Source organism: Pelophylax lessonae (assembly GCF_965119305.1).
Source record: "Pelophylax lessonae genome assembly, chromosome: 6".
Lineage (NCBI taxonomy): Eukaryota > Metazoa > Chordata > Amphibia > Anura > Ranidae > Pelophylax > Pelophylax lessonae.
The window spans coordinates 238,354,525-238,376,438 of NC_138773.1; the positions used below are offsets into that span (position 1 = coordinate 238,354,525).

Below are 21,914 nucleotides of genomic sequence, written 5' to 3' on the forward strand. Positions count from 1 at the left end.
GTAAGACGGATTCACTGTTTGTGATCACGGATGGCCCTAAGAAGGGGTTGCCTGTTCTGCTGCGACCATCTTTAGATGGATCAGACAGACGGTGGTATAGGCTTATTTTATCTAAGGGTCGGGATCCCCCGTTCCCTGTTAAGGCGCATTCTACTCGGGCGCTTAGAGTTTCCTGGACCTTCCGCCAGCAGGCGTCAGTGGTTCAGGTTTTCAAGGCGACTGTTTAGTAGTCGGTTCATACCTTTACAATATTGTATAAGGTTTATGTGATGGCATCGTCAGATGCCTCTTCTGGCCGCAAGGTTCCTGCAGGCCACTGTTTGAGGAGACTGTTGGTCTACCTCGAGGATTTGTGGGGTAGGTCTCATCTGTTTTCTAGATGAGTCCTTTGATACTTCTGGTTGGCTCCGGTTGGGCCTTCTAGATTGGATTTTGATTCTGTCAATCCCACCCCTCATTTTGTGGCACTGCTTCTGGATGTCCCAGCTCTTGAGAATCAAGAAGACTACGTCTGTCAATGAGCGATAGAGAAAAATGGATTTTTGTAAGATCTTACCGTAAAATCCTTTTCTCTTAAGCTCATTGACAGACGTAGTACCCGCCCCTCTATCATTGAGTTGGGTTGGGTTAAATTCTCTGTACTGCTTTAAAACAGAACTGATTCCCTGTAGCAGAGAGAGGGAGGATATACCCTCAGGGACTGCCCCTAAGGTGGAGCCAGAACGTTTTCTTTCTGCCTAGTCCTACTCCTGCGGGGAGACAACATAACCCAGCTCTTGAGAATCAAGAAGACTACGTCTGTCAATGAGCTTAAGAGAAAAGGATTTTACGGTAAGATCTTAGAAAAATCCATTTTTTTCCTAGAAAACTACTTGGAACCCCCAAACATTATATATATTTTTTTAGCAAAGACTCTGGAGAATAAAATGTCGGTCATTGCAAAAAATTTTGTCACGCGGTATTTGCGCAGTGTTCTTTAAAACGCCATTTTTTTGGAAAAAATTAGAAAAATCACATTTCACTGCATTTAAAAAATACTAAACAGTAAAGTTAGCCCATTTTTTTGTATATTGTGAAAGATGATGTCACGCCGAGTAAATAGATACCCAACATGTTACGGTTTAAAATTGCGCCCCCCCCCCCCCCCCGTGGGATGGCGACAAACTACGGTCAATAGAGATCTCAATCTGCGACGCTTTAAATTTATTTAACGATTACCAGTTTAGAGGTAGAGTGTAGCTCTTTTTTTAAAATTATTGCCCACGCTCTGGCGATCGCGGCGATACCTCACATGTGGGGTTTGAACAGCGATTTCATTCGCGGCTCGACTTGCGTATACGGTTTTTTTTTGTGCGTGAGCTGACGCGGGCGGCTAAATTTTTTTTTTTTCCTATTTATTTTTTGTTTTTTTTCAACTTTTACATGTTTTTTTAAAAAAAAAAAATCTGATCACTTTTATTGCTGTCACAAGCAATGTAAACATCCCTTGTGACAGCAATGTGTGACAGGTACACTTTATGGAGGGATCGAGGGTCTAAAAGACCCGAGACCCCTCCACTACACTTCCCTGTATGCAAAACGCCGAAAACGGCATTTTTGCATACAGCCGTTTTTTAAATCTGCCGCCTTTTGCTGCACAGTAACCCGGAAGTGACGTCATGGACGCCGCCTCCGGGTTACGTCATCGGAGACCCGATTGATGCCGTTTCCGGCATTCATCGGGACTCCATCCAGCCGGCGGACGTGCCTGGCTGGGTGCTCGGGGCTCCCGGTGGGATGGGAGCCCCGAGCAAAACCACGGAAGGCGGTGGGAGGGGGGGGACGTCCCCTCCCGCCCCCCCGGGTAACGATCGAGCGGCTCCCGAGCCGCATCGGTCATTACCGACGGAAAGCCGACCGTCCGCTTCAAACCACGGTACCGGGATGATGTCTCTAGCTAGAGGCATCATCCCGGTATAAGCCCGCAAAGTTTACCGACGTAGCCCTACGTCGATATGCGGTAAGTGGTTAACTTGTATATTTAACATACCAAATGATGGCAAAAAAGTTTATTTTTAAGGTTTCTATACACAATAATGTGGGAGCCAGTCAGTTCAAGCCAAGGGCTACTTGGTACTCTGCATTGTTTGAACATGGATGTAATGGCACCCGACTGTGTAGCACAAACATTTCTGTGCTTGGCTTTTTTAAGAAAGCAAAAAAAAGGAAAATTAGCCTAGTACTTACTTTTTGTAGTAGGTTTGATGCAACCATACAGGTAATAATGGTTAGGTTAATTTTAGGATTAGAGGATTAGGTCTAAGGATAGGGTTTGGGGTTAATAAAGGGTCTAGTTTTCAAGTGTGAAACTGTTATGCCTCGATGTACCATGCTAGGTGTTTGCTGACAAAAAAATAAAAACACTGGGGTTGGTTTACTAAAACTGGAGAGTGCAAAAATTGGGGCAGCTGTGCATGGTAGCTAATTAGCTTCCAACTTCTCTATGTTCAATTAAGCTTTGACAATTAAACCTGGAAGCGGATTGGTTTCTATGCAGAGCTGCACCAGATTTGGCACTCTCCAGTTTTAGTAAATCTCCCCAACTGTATTCTTACTGCTTACACAAAGCTGCTAATTTGCATAGAGCAAGCATTATTTTCTTAGGCTCTTTCTGAATACAGGGGGCTGAGAAAACCTCCATGCTGTTTGATTACACAGCACACTTGACATTAGGAACGGATTTATTTTTCTGTAAGTAGATGGCCTTTAGGGCTTGTCCACACATGAGCAGTTTAGCATAGCAGTGCAATGCCTGATTTCAACATATGAGAACTGGACCATTATCTTGGCTCCATTCAATTTTTTTCAGCCTGCTGTACTTTTGACATAGCATTTCCATACTCTTGCATTCAGCAGTTTGTGTGCTATATATACAGTCCGGTCCATAAATATTGTGACATTGACACAATTCTAATCTTTTTGGCTCTATACACCACCACAGTGGATTTGAAATGAAACAAACAAGATGCAGACTTTCAGCATCAATTTGAGGCTTTTTACATCCAAATCAGGTGAACGGTGTAGGAATTACAACGGTTTGTATATGTGCCTCCCACTTTTTAAGGGACCAAAAGTAATGGGACAGATTAACAATCATAAATCAAACTTTCACTTTTTAATACTGTTAAGTTAAGCCTTGAAATAAAGGACATCTACGCCAATCAGGTTTGCATTCATCTCCATATGTTTACTTCAGAGTATACGCCATATAGCGGGTCCACATCTTCCAACAGATAATGTGACCCAGATTACATTTTGGTTACAGTTTTTATAGTACATAAACGGCCACAAGCCCAAGTTACAGATTACACAAGGTTTCACAAGATTTCACAATACAGTCTAGGCGGATGACAATGCATTCCTTGTGGAAAATCCCAATTACACATCGGGTCATCTTGACCCAGCAAGGGCGTAATGACAGGTTAGTCTGACAATTAAAAAAGATTGAATATGTTAGGGAAAATAAAATTTTACTGTAATAAGGGCTTATTTTCATAAACATTTCTTTCCGGGAACTTTATCATTTTTGGCAGAACATTTCATATCCTCTGGGACAACGTGAGACACAGTATTTAAAACATACCAACTAGAATTCTAAGCATTAAGAAGAATATATTTTTTTAGTATATTAAAGGGGACTCTTTGACTAACGATATGCTCTTCATATATTTTCATATCTTGACAATACTTGGTTTGCAAATCCTTTTGCAGTCAATTACAGCCTGAAGTCTGGAATGCATAGACATCCCAGACGCTGGGTTTCATCCCTGGGTATGCTTTGCAAGGCCTCTACTGCAACTTTAAGTTCCTGCTTGTTCTTGGGGCATTTTCCCTGCAGTTTTGTCTTCAGCAAGTGAAATGCATGCCTAATCAGATTCAGGTCTGATGATTGACTGGCCATTGCATAACATTCCACTTCTTTCCCCTAAAACCTCTTTGGTTGGTTTCGCAGTATGCTTCGGGTCATTGTCCATCTGCACTTTGAAGCGCCGTCCAATGAGTTCTGAAGCATTTGGCTAAATATGAGCAGATAATATTGCCCGAAACACTTCAGAATTCATCCTGCTGCTTTTGTCAGCAGTCACATCATCAATAAATGCAAGAGAACCAGTTCCATTGGCAGCCATACATGCCCACGCCATAACACTACCACCACCATGCTTCACTGATGAGGTGGTATGCTTTGGATCATGAGCAGTTCCTTTCCTTCTCCATACTCTTCTCTTCCCATCACTCTGGTACAAGTTGATCTTGGTCTCATCTGTCCATAGGATGTTGTTCCAGAACTGTGAAGGCTTTTTTAGATGATGTTTGGCAAACTCTAATTTGGCCTTCCTGTTTTTTGAGGCTCACCAATGGTTTACATCTTGTGGTGAAGCCTCTGTATTCACTCTGGTGAAGTCTTCTCTTGATTGTTGACTTTGACACACATACACCTACCTCCTGGAGAGTGTTCTTGATCTGGCCAACTGTTGTGAAAGGTGTTTTCTTCACCAGGGAAAGAATTCTTCGGTCACCCACCACAGTTGTTTTCCGTGGTCTTCCGGATCTTTTGGTGTTGCTGAGATCACCGGTGCGTTCTTTCTTTTTAAGGATGTTCCAAAGAGTTGATTTGGCTTAATGTTTTTGCTATCTCTCTGATGGTTTGTTTTGTTTTTTCAGCCGAATGATGGCTTGCTTCACTGATAGTAACAGCTCTTTGGATCTCGTATTGAGAGTTGACAGCAACAGATTCCAAATGCAAATAGCACACTTGAAATGAACACTGGACCTTTTTATATGCTCCTTGTAAATGGGATAATGAGGGAATAACGCACACCTGATCATGAAACAGCTGAGCAGCCAATTGTCCCATTACTTTTGGTTCCTTAAAAAGTGGGAGGCACATATACAAACTGTTGTAATTCCTACACCTTTCACCTGATTTGGATGTAAATACCCTCAAATTAAAGCTGACAATCTACAGTTGGAGCACCTTGTTTGTTTCATTTCAAATATATTGTGGTGGTGTATAGAGCCAAAAAGATTAGAATTGTGTTGATGTCCCAATATTTATGGACCTGACTGTATATGTGTATGTATGTGTGTGTGTGTGTGTGTGTGTGTGTGTGTGTGTGTGTGTGTATATATATATATATATATATATATATATATATATATATATATATATATACACACACACGCACACGCACACGCACACGCACACATACACAGAGCGAGAGAGTTCAACTGAAGGTTTGAGTGTGGTGAAAGTCCTAACATGGAAAACCAAATTTCTCTTACGTCCTCAGACAGTCGCCGCCCCTCATATAGTCTTCACCAATGGTTATTGACTTCCTCTCCGCAGGAGTAGCTAGGCATAAGACTTGTTAAAAACAAAAGCATTTAACAGACACACCCATGGGGGTTGTCCCACTGGTCAATACCCCCCTGCAGTAAGCCATCCCAGCACAGTTTGTCTCTGCTTAGCGTTAGGAGTAAATAGGCTTCCCTGTTCTGGGGCTACAGTCTCAGCCTTCTAATCTTTCTTATGATTTTTATTTGCAAGGATGTCAGTTTTTTCTTTGCTTTACTAGCTGATTATTTTGTCAGCTTTAGTTTTAGTCGGATCTTCGGATGAAGATGAATTTTGCGGAGCTGGGAATCGGACTGGCCATCCTGGCTCTCCAGGGCAGAGGGTCAGATGGATCTCCAGCCCGCCATCGAGCGTTCAGCTATGTGTTCGCCCTGGCACTAAGAACGACCCATCCCTGTTCGCAGCAGGGATGCAGCCTGTGAGGTGGCTACCTCACTGGACACATCTGCGGTTCAGTGCTGCAGTGTCCTGCGTTTGGCTGACAGCATTCCCTGTCATCTGAGGACAGAGGCTTTTCATTTCATAGAGGCACCCCACGCCATCCGGTACAGGTAAGTACTTTCTGTGTGGGTCCTCTGTCTGGGGTGGCAGTCCTGTGTTGCTGTGTGTTCCCCCATGGCTGTGCGTTTGTGGGGCTCCCTGATGCGATCCCTGCGGGGGTCTTTTTTATTGCACTGCTGGCGCTGTGTGGGTTTGGGGGCCCCTCTCCTGTGTCACTTTGGTGTTCTGGAGAAGCAGACTATGTGTGCGGCGGCCGCAGCGGGTAAAAACCGCGCGGTCCGCCATTTTAGGTGTGGGCAGCATGTCTGGCTTTACTGTGGGCTTCACTGTCTCTTCCATATTTCTCTGTTTTATCCCTTCTGGCTCAGTTTTGTCCCTTTTTGGGGGGGTCTGTGTACACAGTATATCTAGCGGTGGGCTGCGTAGTCCGCAGCGCTCTTAAAGGGCCAGTACTTTTTTCTGCAATGGAATCTCGGGACAGGAAATTCCCCCCAGCCTTGGTGGGGGACCCCAGTTCTGCTGATCCCCCTGTTATACCTAATTTGGCCACTGTGGTGGCGACTTTAGTGTCCAAAATGGAGGTGCTGATGGCTGAACGAGCTGTTAGAAAAAGGCCTAGAATATCTTTGTCCTCTGATTCAGATGATGTGGCTGCTGTGGCTGGCGTGCCCTTTTCAGGGTCTCGCTCGTCCCTGGACCCGCTGGGGCCTTAGGGGGAGGTGGAGGGGGTAGATTATTCTCCCCAGTTGTCGCCTGAAGAACGCGCAGCTATAGATGCGTTGATTTCTTCTGTTTAAAGAAACACTACATTTGGAGGATGAGCCCAATCCTCCGTGCATTGTGTCCTCCTTTGGTACACATAGGACCCGCAAGTCGGCGCAGCTTTTTCCCTGCCCCGCTGAGTTTCATCACACAGTGAATGAACAATGGCGCAGTTTGAAACGCCCTTTCACGGTGCCTAAACGGTTTCAACTGCTCTACCCCTTTGTGCCTTCTACGGATTCGTGCTGGTGTGTGGCCCCCCAGGTGGATCACACTGTGGCCATGTTGAACAAGGCTACTTTGGTTCCCACTGAGGTTTTTCGGGATCCTACGGACAGGAGGTTGGAGTCTCTTGCCCGCCATGCCTACATGGTGGCGGGTTCCATGCTCAAACCTATTTTCTCTTCTGTCATGGTGGCCCAGGCAATGGCAGATTGGACTAAGGTGCTTAGACGCATTCTCGCGTCTGATTCTGCCCCACCTGCTATGCTGGACATGGTGGACCAAATTCATCAAGGGGTCATGTATTTGTGCGATGCGGCCTTGAATGAGGCCCCTGTGGCTGCACGCCTGTCTAGTGTCGCGGTACTTAATCATCGACTGATCTGGCTGAAGAGCTGGTCGGCTGACCAGACGTCACGGAAAACGGTGGCTGATTTTCCCTATGCAGGGTCTTGCCTTCTTGGCGAGGCTTTAGATACTTTGGTGAAAGGAGTCACTGGGGGCAAAAGCACTCTGCTGCCCCAAAATCCGAAGAACAAGCCTTTTTGCGGCAAGCGGGGCCCTGCCTTTAGACCCAATCAGGGGTCCTTTCGTGCCTTCAAGCCTCAAAACAAGGGCTAACCTTTCAAGGGCCAAGTTGGCCAGAAAAATCCCTGGGCGGGCAAACAGAAGTCTGGCCATGCCGGTGCGGCGGCTCAATCCGCCTCTGCCTGAAGGGACGCCCTCACCCGTTTCAGGGGTGGGGGGATGTTTGCGTGGTTTCCTCCAACCTTGGCTGCTCCGGATTCTGGACAGGTGGGTTCAGGAAATCATTCGATCAGGATACAAGATTGAATTCCTTTCACGGCCGGGGGACAGATTCTTTCCCTCAAATCTTCATTTGACCCCCAGGGCGCCTACAGGACCTGCATCAAGTGGTGCAGGACCTCCTTGCCCAGGGGGTGATTGTCCCTGTGCCTCATCGGGACAGGTTTCGGGGGTTTTTACTCAAATCTGTTCACTGTGCCCAGAAAGGAGGGCAAGGTGCGTCCGATCCTGGACTTGAAAGCTCCGAACCACTTTGTGCGCGTTCGAAAGTTCCATATAGAATCCCTCCGCTCGGTGGTGGCCTCCCTGAGTCCAGGGGAATTCCTGGCCTCTATCGACCTAAAGGATGCGTATCTGCACATCCCCATTTTCGAGGGTCATCAGAGGTACCTCCGGTTTGCCATAGCGGAGGACCACCATCAGTTCGTAGAGTTACCTTTCGGTCTCGCTTCGGCTCCGAGCTGGACCAGCTGTTGCACTCTCCAGTTTTAGCAAATCAACCCCAGTGTTTGAATTTTTCTGCATCTCAGTAACTGTTAGAGGCATTTGGATTCCAGAAGCAGTGATATTGGGGACGATTTCAACACGGAGGTCACATCGGAGGAATCCCACATCAGATCCTGGGCAAATGTGCAATAAAACCAAGGGCTTTTATACAATCTAATTCCGGTGAGTGGGGAACCAAGAGGGCACCTTCACCTCACAAGCACCTTATTCACTTGGCACTTTGGCACCTTTTCGGATCATCAAAAAGGACTGTATTTCACCATTTATGCACTTTAAATCTTTCACCTGGAAATTATATTTATTAATGCAAATTATATTTATTTATGCACTTTAAATCTTTCACTTGGAAATTATATTTATTAATTTTGAGTTTAATCATGCACTATATTTTATCATTATAGAATATTTATGCACTTTAATGTGATTGATATATTTTATTAATATATATTGAATTTATATGATTAGTTTCATCTTAATTAATTTTTGTCACAAATTTGTTGCTAGCGCTGCATAAATTTGCTTTTATTCATTTATTCTAAGAATTTTCTTAGGGTTTGCAGCAGCTGCACACTTTCACAGTTTTTTTCACTGAATAATTTATTACTATTGTGCAGCGCGGGTTTAAATTTGTTTTTTCATTTCTTTACCAAAGTGCTGGCGCCTGTTCTGGGCCTGCTAAGGGCACAGGGCATTGCGGTCTTGGGATATCTGGACAATCTCCTCTTAAGATCGAGTGTCAGTCAGAGCCTGTTGGGCGATCTGTCGACTATGGTACAGACGCTCCAGTTCGGTTGGACCATCGACGTTCAGAAGTCGACTTTGTCTCTTTCGGTTCGTCTTCCCTATTTGGGAATGGTTCTGGACTCTGCTCACGCGAAGGTATTTCTGCCGGAGGACAAGCTCCGGACCCTTCAGAACGAGATCAGGTCCCTCAGGGACAACGAATCCTCGTCACTCAGGGCCTGTATGCGGTGCCTGGGGTTGATGGTGTCAGCCTTCGAGGCAATACCATTTGCTCAGTTTCACACACGGTCTCTCCAAGCGGAGATCCTGGCCAGGTGGGACAGACTACCTCAGTCCTTGGATCTGAGTGTCTCGTTGAGTCGCCGGACCAGAATGGATCTTCTGTGGTGGCTTCAGTCCCCGGCTGTGTCGGGAGGGAAGTCCTTCCGTCCGTTACTGTGGACAGTGATTACCACGGATGCCAGCCTGTCGGGCTGGGGTGGAGTCCTGGGCAACCTGTCTGCCCAGGGCACTTGGTCGGAGGAGGAGTCCTCCCTTCCAATCAACATCTTGGAATTTAGAGCGATCAAACTGTCTCTTCCAGTGGTCGGATCTACTTCAGGGCCGTCCTGTACGGGTACAGACGGACAATGCTACCGCGGTGGCTTACATCAACCACCAAGGGGGCACCAGGAGTGCCCGGGAGGTGACTGACATTCTGTCTTGGGCCGAGGCTCATGTCCCGGCGATTTCGGTAGTTCACATTCCGGGTGTGGAGAATTGGCAGGCAGATTATCTGAGCCGCCAGACCCTGGATCAGGGGGAATGGTCCCTCCAAATGCTGTGTGCGAAGTGGGGATCCCCAGACGTGGATTTATTCGCGTCTCGGCTAAACCACAAGGTGGAAAGGTTTGTGGCAAGAACCCGCGATCCTCTGGCGGACGCCTCGGATGCGCTAGTGGCCCCTTGGCATCAGTATCCTCCAATTCAGTTGTTATCCAGGTTCCTTCGCAGGTTGGCCTCGGAACCGAACTTGGTGATGCTGGTGGCGCCGGTCCTGGTACGCGGACATCGTTCACCTAGCAGTCGCGCCTCCTTGGTGGCTGCCAATGCGAGAAGATCTACTGTCTCAGGGACCGATCTTCCATCCTGCTTTACAGTCGCTGGCTTTAACGGCCTGGCTGTTGAAAGCCAGGTCCTGAGAGACAGGGGTCTCTCCCCAGAGGTCATTTCTACCTTTATCAAGGCTAGAAAAGCCTAGTCTGGTAAAATTTATTACCGTACCTGGAAAGCTTATTTTGCCTGGTGTGCGTCCAGGGGGTTTTCTCCTCGCTCATACTCGGTGTCGAGAGTGTTGGCTTTCCTCCAGTCTGGTGTGGACCAGCGCCTGGCGCTGATCACGATAAAGGGCCAGGTATCTGCACTGGCTGTTCTTTTTCAGCGTCCTGTGGCGTCTCATTCCTTAATTCGCACCTTCGTTCAATGTGTGCGACGTTTGGCCCCTCCCCGGAGGGAGCCTTCACCTCCATGGGACTTGAACTTGGTTCTGTCCTTGTTGCAGCGTTCTCCTTTTGCAAACATCCGGGAGATATCGTTGCCTCTGCTGTCTAAGAAGGTTGCCTTTTTAGTGGCGATCACTTCGGCTCACAGGGTGTCGGAGTTGGCGGCGTTGTCTTGCCGCTCCCCTTACCTGGGGGCTCATAAAGATAAGGTGGTCTTGCGACCTAACTCGTCATTTCTCCCTAAGGTGGTGTCTGACTTTCACCTTAATGAGGACATTGTTTTGCCTTCGCTCTGTGCGAAGCCTAAGCATCCTAAGGAGGTTGCCTTGCATTCCTTGGATGTTGTCCGGGCGATCAAGGTTTACCTGACGTCCACTGAATCCTTTCGAAAATCGGGTTCCCTCTTTGTCCTTCCTGAGGGACCTCGGAAGGGCATGGCTGCGTCTGCAGCGACCATTGCCAAATAGATCAGACAGACGATTGTACAGGCCTATGCTTTGAAGGAACGGGTTCCACCCTTCCCTGTTAAGGCGCACTCTACCAGATCTGAGTACGTCCTGGGCCTACCGGCATCAGGCTTCGGTGGCCCAGGTGTGGAAGGCTGCGACTTGGTCGTTGGTGCACACCTTTTCAAAATTCTATAAGATTGATGTTCTGGCATCAGCTGATGCCTCCTTTGGCCGCAAAGTTCTCTGTGCGGCAGTGCCCCTGTTTTTTTGTGGGTCCCTGGCTGTTGGGGTTGTTTTTCCCCTGGGTTATTTGCTTTCCTGGGTTGTTGCTCCTGTTGAGCCTTTTCTATTGCCCAGACGGTTCTCTTACTGTGCGTGTAAGGTTCCTTTCTCTGATGTGGGTACTGCGTTGCCTTTTATACGGTTGCGTCTCCCACCCCTCATGTCTACACTGCTTTGGGACATCCCATTGGTGAAGACTATATGAGGGCCGCGACTGGCGGAGGACGTAAGAAAACGGAATTTTTGTAAAATCTTACCGTAAAATTCCTTTCTCTGAGTCCTCCGACAGTCGCCGCCCCCGCCACTCTTTTGGGGTTCTTGTACACTTACTGCTATGCTACCAAACTGAGTTGGGATGGCTTACTGCAGGGGGGTATTGACCAGTGGGACAGCCCCCATGGGTGTGTCTATGTTAAATGCTTTTGTTTTTAACAAGTCTTATGCCTAGCTACTCCTGCGGAGAGGAAGTCAATACCCATTGGTGAAGACTATATGAGGGGCGGCGACTGTTGGAGGACTCAGAAAGGAATTTTACGGTAAGATTTTACAAAAATTCCGTTTTTTTTTTTTTTTTTTAATGTGGTTTTCTCCACTCAGAGTTTAAGGGGCCCTCAGTGATCATAACATTTGTTTCATTTAATGTTTAAAATAGTTGTTTTATCAACTCCTAAGTGTGGTTTTTCTATTCTCTGCAGCTATCTTTGAACGTTTGCGGAACATCCTACATGAGTCCGAAATAGACAAGCGTGTGCAGTACATGATTGAGGTCTTATTTGCTGTCAGAAAAGATGGTTTCAAAGATCACCCAGTTATCCCTGATGGCCTGGACCTGGTGGAGGAAGAAGATCAGTTTACGCATATGCTTCCTTTAGAGGATGATTACAATCAAGAAGATGTACTTAGTGAGTCTTTACTATGTCATTTATCACGGCACTGATGAAAATCTGTGGCTGCTTGGAATTGACAACTCTATGAATAAACTGCCTGCAAAGTATTTGTTTGTAGCATAAATCACGATCATTCAGTTGCAGAGAAATCTGTCATTCTCGAGCTGTTTACTTTTCCTTATGATGATGATGTTTTTATTCGGTTCACGCCTGCTTTTCTGATATCTTCCAAAGCTTAGTGCTTTTCAGTATAGTGGAGAATGCCTACATTAAAGTCAAAATGTTGCAATCACTCAGTCAACTTTTAAACTATCTATTGAGTATGCAGCTCTAATACTCAGATCCTGCATTCCCATTAATCAACATTTTGTTGGAAGATAACATTTTTAGAAGTGATTCTTTGCATTTTGTTTCTGTTTGTGATTTTTTTATTTTTCTATTCTGGCATTCCTAAGTTTGTCTATTGGTAATTCGTATTAGGTGTATTTTCTTGCCGACCTAGTATGCAGGAGAATGAACCAGTGTTAGGCTGGGCCCTAGTCATGCCCACCCTTTTGAGTGTAATTTGGTGATCCTGAAATTCTTCTGCTAGTAATAGTAGAACAATTCCATGCTGACTCTCACACACCTAAAACCTAAAAAAAAGTGAAAAAATGTTTCTCACAGCCACATTTACTGTCTGTTAATAGTTTATATATTTTTGTATGGTACATCCATTTTTGCCTATGAAGGGATTAGACTTTTCTCTTCCAATGTCTGTCACTATGACAAAAAGTGAAGAAATATCTCCTGCAGGGGAAAAAAAAAACTTCCCTTTACAGCTTTACTTTGAGTAAGGCTGCTAATCGCATTCAGTGGAATTTATAAAACGTGTCTATGACACTCTTTGGAACTCTGACAAATGTTGGGGGGCACGCACGATATGTGGAGCTAAACTAAAGACTGGAATGTCCATATGGACACTACATTGCCACTGCAGCTGAGCTGCTGCTGCTGCAGCTATGAAACAAACTGCGCGTCATCTGAGGATATTTGTGAGCTGTGTGGGCGGAGCCCGATGGTAATAGTCCCTCCTTCAGGTCTGCTTCCTTGTGATTGACAGTAGGCAGTGGGTAGGTCCATAGCCAACAGACAGCCTGCTGGGGAATGTGACCTGATTAGGAACTACTGTCTCAGCTTCCCCATCAGGCTTTGCCCACTCAGCATCACTGGTTGCTAGGAGGCTTTCAGCTGTAAAGCCATTAGGAGGCTTTCAGCTGTAAAGCCATCAATGTCCTTAACCACTTTACCACCGGAGGATTTTGCTGTCTTACATCTGGGCCACTTTTTGTGATTCGGCGCTGTGCGACTTTAACTGACAATTGCGCGGTCGTGCGACGCCGTACCCAAACGAAATTTACGTCCTTTTTTTTCCACAAACAGAGCTTTCTTTTGGTGGTATTTGATCACCTGTGCGATTTTTACTTTTTGCGCTATAAACAAAAAAAGAGCGTTTATTTTGAAAAAATAACAATATTTTTAACATTTTTTTTTATATGAAATTCCCTCCAAAAAAATGTAAAAATCAAATTTTTTTTAAATTTTTGGCCAATTTGTTTTCTGCTACCTATGTTTGGTAAAAAAAATCACAATAAGCGTATTTTGATTGGTTTGCGCAAAAGTTATTGCGTTTACTAACTAACGGAAAGATTTCTGTCATTTTTGGTGGTTTTTTTTTTTAAAACGTAATGGCGGCGATCTGCGATTTTTTTTTTTTTTGCGGTACTGCGACATTGCGGCGGACAGATCGGACCCTTGACTGACATTTTTGACACTTTTGGGGGTACCAGTGACATTACTGCTATAAATATGCACTGTTACTGTAAAAATGACACTGGCAGGGAAGGGGTTAATGTATGCCTCTTGCTTACTAACGTGTGCAGTAGCAGCAATGTGAGCAGTGTTAAAGTGGTTAAAGAGGAGTTGGAGTTCCAGCCACCTATCAAAAAAAGTGTAGCTGCTGATTTTTAAAAAACAGCCACTCGCATGTCCCACTGTCCAGCGGTGTACTCAGCCCAGCCGTCTTCATCCTCCCTTGGCGGCGCCAGGCATCTTCGCTATGGACACCCGGCTGTGACAGCTTGCATGCACGAGACGTTCTGTACATTGTGAATGATGGATGCAGGGACAGGAAGGAAGAAGATCTTCCGGTAACCAGCGCCACGGCGCACGGAACGAAACTGGGAAGCAGGTACCTGTCAAAATCAGGTTCCTGCTTTGATCTCCCCCCAATAAGTGCCCTTTGTGCAAGAGGAGCGGAGGACAAACAGTGATGGTGGTAAGGGAAGAAGTAGATGCAGCAAACATATGCCGCCTGCTACCCAGCTTTCAAACACATAGCCTTTCTCTCTACGCCAACTCGTAGTTGGTTCTAATGACTTGCAGATTGGTTAACTAGAGGTATTTATTTTTGAACCTGGTGCAGCCCTAGCACCACTTTGTAAAAGTTGAGCTATTAAAGTGGTTTCAAATGCTGAAGGCTTTTAACTTCTTGCATTCTATGCATGAAGGTAAAAACCTTCAGCCTGCAGCTCCCCCCTCTCCAATACTAGCTCAAGCCCGATCTTGATCCAGTGATGTGCATGGGATCAGTGGCTCTCCTGGGTCTCTGCCTCTTCATTGCTGAGATGCAGCAGCAGGAACCATTGGCTTTCACTGCTGTCAATCATACCCAGTAAGGAGGGGCCGGGGCTGATCCACGCTCTGTGTCTTATGGACACAGAGCAGGTCTCAGGAGCGAGCATGTAAGAGTGCCCTAATAGCAAGCAGCTTGCTATGGGGGCATTTGGGGCAGGGGAAGGGCCCAGAGCACCAGCAGGGGGACCTGAGAACAAGAGGCGGATCGGGGCTACTCTATGCAAAACCAATGCACAGAGCAGGTAAGTATAAAATGTTTGTTTAAAAGAAAAAAAATGGCTTTTAACCTGTTAAGTTGAAAATACACCATAACTATAGCCAGATGTTCTTAGTGCTGTTATAATCTTGGGAGAAACAATTGCTACTAGATGAAAAAATCCACCAGCTGATTGCTAGATTCTTGAGGGAAATAGGTTGCCAATGTCTGTTTTTTTTTTTTTTTTTTTTTTTTTACCCTGGTTTTAGTATTCAAGACCTGAGGACAGATTGCTACCAGATAAAAGGTCATCCTTTTAAAAGACTCATTTTCTGCAACTGTGTCATTTCACAGTTTTTCTAACAACCCAAAAAACGGTTTAAAAGTGTAAAATGACTATCATGATTAACGGAGTATGTGCCCATAACATAGATTGTAGCGCTTAAAGTGGAAGTTCTGTCAAATACTAACTTTACTTAAATCTGCTCCCACCCCCTAAGCCTATTCTAGCTACCCTGTAAAAGAAAGATGTCTATACTTATTCTAAGGGCGCCCTGGTCCCGTCACATGATGAGCGCTGGCTTCAGTGTAAAGGAGGGACAGTCGACAATTAATGCCTCATTGTAAGCCAATGGGTGACAGCACTGCATAGGCATTGCAGACGTTTAGCTTCACTAAAGCTGGGTTTTCTGGGGTGATCTTGTGTCTGGATAGGAGCGTCTTCAGAATAGGTAAGTATAGACCTCTTTACTTTAAAGGGTAGTTAGACTAGGCTTAGAATAGGGGTGGGAGCAGGTTTAAATATAATTAGTATTTGACTGGAATTCTACTATATTGTGGTCCTTTGGCCCAAAGTGTCTTATCTGCAATACAAGTCAGAAATTCACCAGTCTTTGTTAGCTTATTAGCCACCTTGAAAATCTAGAGGTGAATATGAGTTTGACAACACAAGAATGTTTTTGCGTTTTAATATTATTTTTGAAAAAAATTAAGAAAAAAATAGCTTTCTCTCTGGGTATATAAATTGCAAAGCCTGAGCCCTGTCAGTATGCTGCAGAGAAGATCACTTTCTCTCTTTATGTGGAAGCAATGGTCCTCTCTGCAGCAGAGCTAGAGCCCTCCATTCGGCAGAAAGCATAACATTTGCTGATAGCAAAGCTTTAGCTGTGACTCGGCAGGGAAAGTATTATATCATTGCTTAGATGACCACTGCTTCCACACATAGAGAAAGGGCCATTCCATGCAGTGGAAACAGTGTGCCCCTCCCCCCAGTAGACAGAGATAGGCTTTTCTACAAAAGTTGTGGTGGTTTTCTAAGGTAAACAAACTGATGATCCTATACTTGTCTTGCCTCCAGGCTTCCTCGCTGGCGCTCCTATCTTTACCTGCCCGCCTTCTAGGTTCAGTATCCTCAGCCATCTTGATGCACACTGGAATTAATTTATGCCAGACAAACTTAGGATGTACTTAATTTCATAGAGCACGAGCTAGCTAGAAAAAGGTGCTGCTATTGAAGATGCATACACCAGCTCTTCTGCGATAAAAGGCTATCTGATAGTTTCTGTTTTAGGTAAATCAATATTCATAGGTCTCTGAACAAAACATTAAAAGCACAAGCCTCATTATAAATCTTTTTTGATTTTATTATTTTTTTTTTTGGTTTATTAATATTGACAGATGTGCTATAAAATACTTAACTATAGTCTTTACATTTTTCTTTTCAAGATGTCTTCAAGATGGATCCAAATTATCTTGAAAATGAAGAAAAGTACAAAACTATTAAAAAAGGTATGTATAGAAATAATTGTATATTTATAGTAAGCTGTTCAAGGTGAGCACACCTCTCTTACTACAGGGAGGGGTCTCAAACAAATTGGAGATTTCCGTTGTACTTGGAAAACCTTGTGTAATCATTTACGTTTTCCTATTTTCTCGAATATTTCTTATTCATCCAGGAAATTTATTGTAACGTCGCAGGAAAGCTATCTTTTTACTATTCATGAGATACATTCGAAGCACATTTTGTTGTCTTTTTTTTTTCCTTCCTTGCCTTCAAAGTTCACAAAAGAAATAGCTTTACATTAGGAATTTATACTGTATTTTTAATAAACCTTCTTTTGATTTAGTTGTCAGTGCTGCAATATGTGTAATAAATCTAAATTGAAAATCAGCAGTGCCTTTAAATCTCAAGGGAAAGTTTTTTATTTACGTTCTAAACTGTGAGTGAAGGGGGGAAAAACACCTCACCCATTCTGCAGATTGAAGCATTGGATTGTTGAAGTGCATTTACTAATGGTTTAACCACTTAAGCCCCGGAGGATTTGGCTGCTAAACGACCAGAGGGTATTTTGCGATTCGGCACTGCGTGACTTTAACGGACAATTGCGCGGTCGTGCGACGCTGTACCTAAACGAATTTGGCGTCCTTTTTTTCCCACAAACAGAGCTTTCTTTTGGCGGTATTTGATCACCTGTGCGATTTTTTGATCACGCGCTATAAACAAAAAAAGAGCGTAAATTTTGCAAAAATAGCAATATTTTTCCCTTTTTTTTATATGAAATTCCCCCCCAAAAAAATGTAAAAATCAAAATTTTTTAATATTTTCGGCCAATTTGTTTTATGCTACCTATGTTTGGTAAAAAAAATCGCAAAAAGCGTATTTTGATTGGTTTGCGCAAAAGTTATTGCGTTTACTAACAAAGGGAAAGATTTTTGTCATTTTTGTTTTTTTTTTTTTAACGCGTAATGGCGGCGATCTGCGATTTTCTTTTTTTTTTTTGCGGTACTGCGACATTGCGGCGGACAGATCGGACCCTTGACTGACATTTTTGACACTTTTGGGGTTACCAGTGACATTTCTACAGTAATCAGTGCTATATATATATGCACTGTTACTGTAAAAATACACTGGTAGTGAAGGGGTTAACTTTATTTGAGAGGGAGGGGCTGTGTGTGTCCCTAGGGGCGTGATTCTAACTGTGATTGGCTGTGGCTTCAACTGTATGCAGAGTGATCAACGGACCTACATAGTAGATCCATGTGATCATCTCTCATACAGAGAGGAGAATGACAGGCAGCTTGTTTACACAAGCTGCCTGACTTTCTCCCTCTCCCCCGCCGATCGCAGAGTGGCCGGCGGCGATCGGGTCCGCCGGTCACACGCGCGGGGGGGTCCGTGACCACGCGGGAGCGGGCCTCCGGCGGCGCGCGCTCGCTCCCTAGACCCTCACAAGCTAGTGACGTAGCCCTACGTCACTTTGCCTGTGAGGGGCTGACCGCCCACGTAGATAGTCGTGCGGCGGTCGGCAAGTGGTTAAGTTTCCTGGCTAGCCTTTGTTAGTGCAGACACAAGTGCCAATTTGATAAATTACTGTATATTCATTTGGGGGAGAATACATCATGCTGATCAGATTTATTGTGGGTAGGCTGTGTTCTTTACTAGGGGATTTAGTTTTATGTTACATCTATTATTCTTGTGTTTTTAAGAAATCCTTGACGAAGGGGACACTGATTCTGAAGGAGGAGACAGCGAAAATGACAGTGATGATGACGACGAAGAAGAAAAAGATGGAGCTGAAGACGGAGGGGAAGGTTTGTGCTACTTTTTGTCTTAATCATTCATCAGAAATTGATGCCTTTATATACTAATATTTTCTCTTCACTGTTGCCTTTGCAGTGTATATTGCCAGTTTAAGTTACCCTGTCCTAAATAAAACCCATTTTCTCTTTCGTTCATTGACCGACAGAGCACTTGATCTTCATGACTGTAGGGTTATGCTGCACCCTACAGGGGTAGGACAGCAGGCAGAGAAAAGCTTGAGCACACCTTTTTGGGGCCATCCCTGGGGGTATACTCCCACTTCCTGATGTAGGTAAGTTTTTTTTCTGCCTAGTCAGGAGTAAGGACCTAGTTCCTTGCTGGGATCTCTAGTCTTAGCTATTTTTTTTTTTTTAATGGAATTTTTTCTTTCTTTTATTATTTTTGTCCCTGTGAGAATCTACGATCAACTGCCGGACTGGGCGACGAACTGGATAATCTAGATCTTTAGGTGTCCCCCCAGTCCAGCCAGTGAGCGTGTGCAGACCGCAGCTCCACGCTATGTCGGCCGCAACATGGATGGGGGATTGTCTGCAAGTTAAACCTCTCGCAAGGGCGCATACTAACTGGTTTCAGCCTGAGTTACAGAATTTTCTCCTGGCCGTAGCACCCACATTACGATGGAGCGGTGTCCTGTCCAGAGCGGTGCCCATCCTGTTCCTGGAGGTAAGTAGCTGTCCCCCCTCTACCCCTGCCAGGTTTTGGGGCAGACATGGGCCCCTGCCTGGGATGGTCGAACCCCTGGGTTCCCCTCCTTCCGAATCGTGTCCCCCCCCCCCCGCCCCTCCCTCCAGCTCAGTGGTCTATGTGGCCTGTGGCCTCCATCCCCCCCTCCCCTGGGTGGACTTACCTTTTTGAGGTGCATTGGGGGGGCAGCACTGGCAGTAGGGGAGCGAGCACGCTGCTGGCTTCCAAAACGATCGTTCCTCACGGGGATTTGGCTGGTGGGGGCACCTGTCTGGCCCCCCCCTCCCCATCCCTATTGATAATATTGTTTTAGCCTTGGGACCCCGGGAGCACCGTGACACCGCCATTTTCTTGTAACCTGGTCAGCTACTGATCAGCGCCCATGTTTGTTTAGCCTCGGCAGCCATTTGTCTATGTTTTCCCATTAAAAAGAGCAGTAGCAATATTTGTGGAGCTCAGATGGGCGGTGATTCGGCGGTGGGAAGTCTTTGACCTCTAGTGCTTATAGCCAGAAATGTCTTTTACTGATCACCGCAGAAGCTTCCTGTGAGCTGTCCGGTGGCGGTGAGTGCCGGGGGCTCCCTCTCCCTCTTGCTGATATACAGCGGTAGTACTGTGCTGGGCCGGGCCTTGTGGTGCAGACAGCGCGGTGGAGTGTCCCTTACAGTGTGTTTTTACACTTGTGCAGTTTTCCCTATCCATCGTCACTGAAATATGTTTCACCTTCTGATCTACTCTGAGGATGCGGGGCTCTCCGGTGCCCCACAACTGGCTGCACTGATGGCAGTCCTGGAGTCCTTGTTGTCCAAAGTGGATTTGGTCCTGGGCAAACGGGCTACTAAAAAGCGTCCCCCCGCCTTCACCTGCTTCCTCTGTCTCTTCAGATCCAGGGTTTGAAACGGCCGCGGATGCCAGTTACTCTTCGGAGTCTGTGTCCACGCACCCCTTGCGCTCGGATAGTGAGGATGATTCCTCTGTTCCTCTAGCCACAAATGAAAAGGCGCTAGTGTTTGCACTGATTGTATTGGTGCGGGAATCCTTGCATTTGGAAGATGCGACTAATGCAGCATCAGAGACGTGGGTCACCATTGGCACCCACAAGTCCTCCAAAGCGACAAGGGTGTCCCTCCCCCCCCCACTTTGAAGATATTGTCTCAAAACAGTGGGGGTCCCCAAAATGCACCTTTTGCATTCCCTAAGCATTTGGCAATGCGATACCCTTATGAGGAGTCCCTCCTTAAAAAATGAACGGTACGTCATGTAGTGGACTTCCCAGTTTTCAGGTTGAATAAAGCAACAGTTATACCGGTAGAAGAGTCTCTGATCCGGCTGATAAGCGGTCTGTGGCCTTGACCTGCCATTCACTGTGGCTGGGTCGGCGTTTAGGCCGTTGTTTACCATCACCCTGGTGTCACAAGCTCTGACTGATTGGGCAAACAAATTACACCGGGGCCTGGAGGAGAAACAGCTCCCTCCTGAGTTTGTGGAGCTGGCGGATCAATAGGTCCAAGGACTAAAGTTTGTCTGTGACGCCTCTTTGGATGCCCCTCCCTTGCTTTCTAGACTGTCTGTCTCTGCAGTGGTCCTGGTTCGCATTATCTGGCTGAAATTTTGGTCCGCCGTCCAGGCTTCTAAGAAGGCCTTGTCCGATCTTTCATTCGTGGGAGATGGTCTGTTTGATGCTTCCTTGGATAACCTCATCAAAGGCCTCACAGGGGGAAAGAGTACTTTTCTTCCTCAGGCTTCTAAGGGTAAGGAGTCCCGTCCTTTTCTGCTCACAAGCGGCCTTTTTCCTTTCTCAGGACAAGGGATCAAAACCCTTCAGGGGGTCTCCAGTGGGGGGTTCTTTAATCGGGCAAACCTAGAGCGGGATCTGCCAGGCCTGCGGACATAAAATTCCTCCGCATGAAGGGGTGCCCCCACCCATGTCGCTATTTTCCGGACCCGTGGACCTTCCGGATTCAGGACAAGTGGGTCCACAAAGCCGTTAGATCCGGCTTCAAGATTGAGTTTCGATCATACCCGCCTGCAAGGTTCTTTCCTTCCAACCTGCACTTATTCCCAGGATCCTACAGGATCTCTATGGTGCAGTGCAAGACTTGTTTTCTCTTACGTCCTCCGACAGTCGCCGCCACTTCATATTCGTCACTAATGGGGTTATTGACCTTTGCTCCGTAGGAGTAGCTAGGCAACAGAATATATTAATATCAAAGCTTTTAGCATATCCCACCTCCAGGGGGTGGTCCCCTCAGTCAATACCTCCCTGCTTCCTGCATTCCCAACTCAGTTTCTAATGCCTAGCTTAGGAGTAGGTTGGCTGTTCCTGTGCTGGGGCTCTCTGTCTCAGCCTCTATTCTCTTTTTGATTTTATTTTGAGTCTTTTTCTCTCTTTCTTTTACTTAGCTGTTGATTTTCAGCATTAGTTAGCTTCTTCGGATAAAGATGATCGTGCGGAGCTGGGTCTCAGTCTGGCCACCCTGGATCCCAGGGCCAGGGGCTTCCCAGCCTGCCATCGAGCGTTCAGCTTAGGTTTTACCCTGGCACATTGAACGACCCATCCCTGTTCGCTGCAGGGATGCTATCTGTGTGGTGGCTACCTCACTGGACGCCATTGCGGTTTCGCACCGCAGTTTCCACTGCGTCATGCTTGCGACACTCCGTCTTCAGTGCAGCGGTTTGGTCGCTGGAGCAGGCTCCCCACGCCATCCGGGCTGGTAAGT

At 46.0% G+C, this 21,914-nt stretch overlaps 1 protein-coding gene across 1 annotated transcript in view; it reads left to right on the plus strand.

The window, feature by feature from the left end:
- The window catches only part of CWC22 (CWC22 spliceosome associated protein homolog), a 210,619-nt gene that overhangs the window by 86,879 nt on the left and 101,826 nt on the right, over positions 1 to 21,914 (plus strand). Inside the window, exons 9-11 of the mRNA XM_082260918.1 lie at positions 11,846 to 12,052; positions 16,635 to 16,697; positions 18,396 to 18,500. Of these exons, the coding sequence (XP_082117044.1) occupies positions 11,846 to 12,052; positions 16,635 to 16,697; positions 18,396 to 18,500 (375 nt within the window). The remainder of the gene's footprint in view (positions 1 to 11,845; positions 12,053 to 16,634; positions 16,698 to 18,395; positions 18,501 to 21,914) is intronic.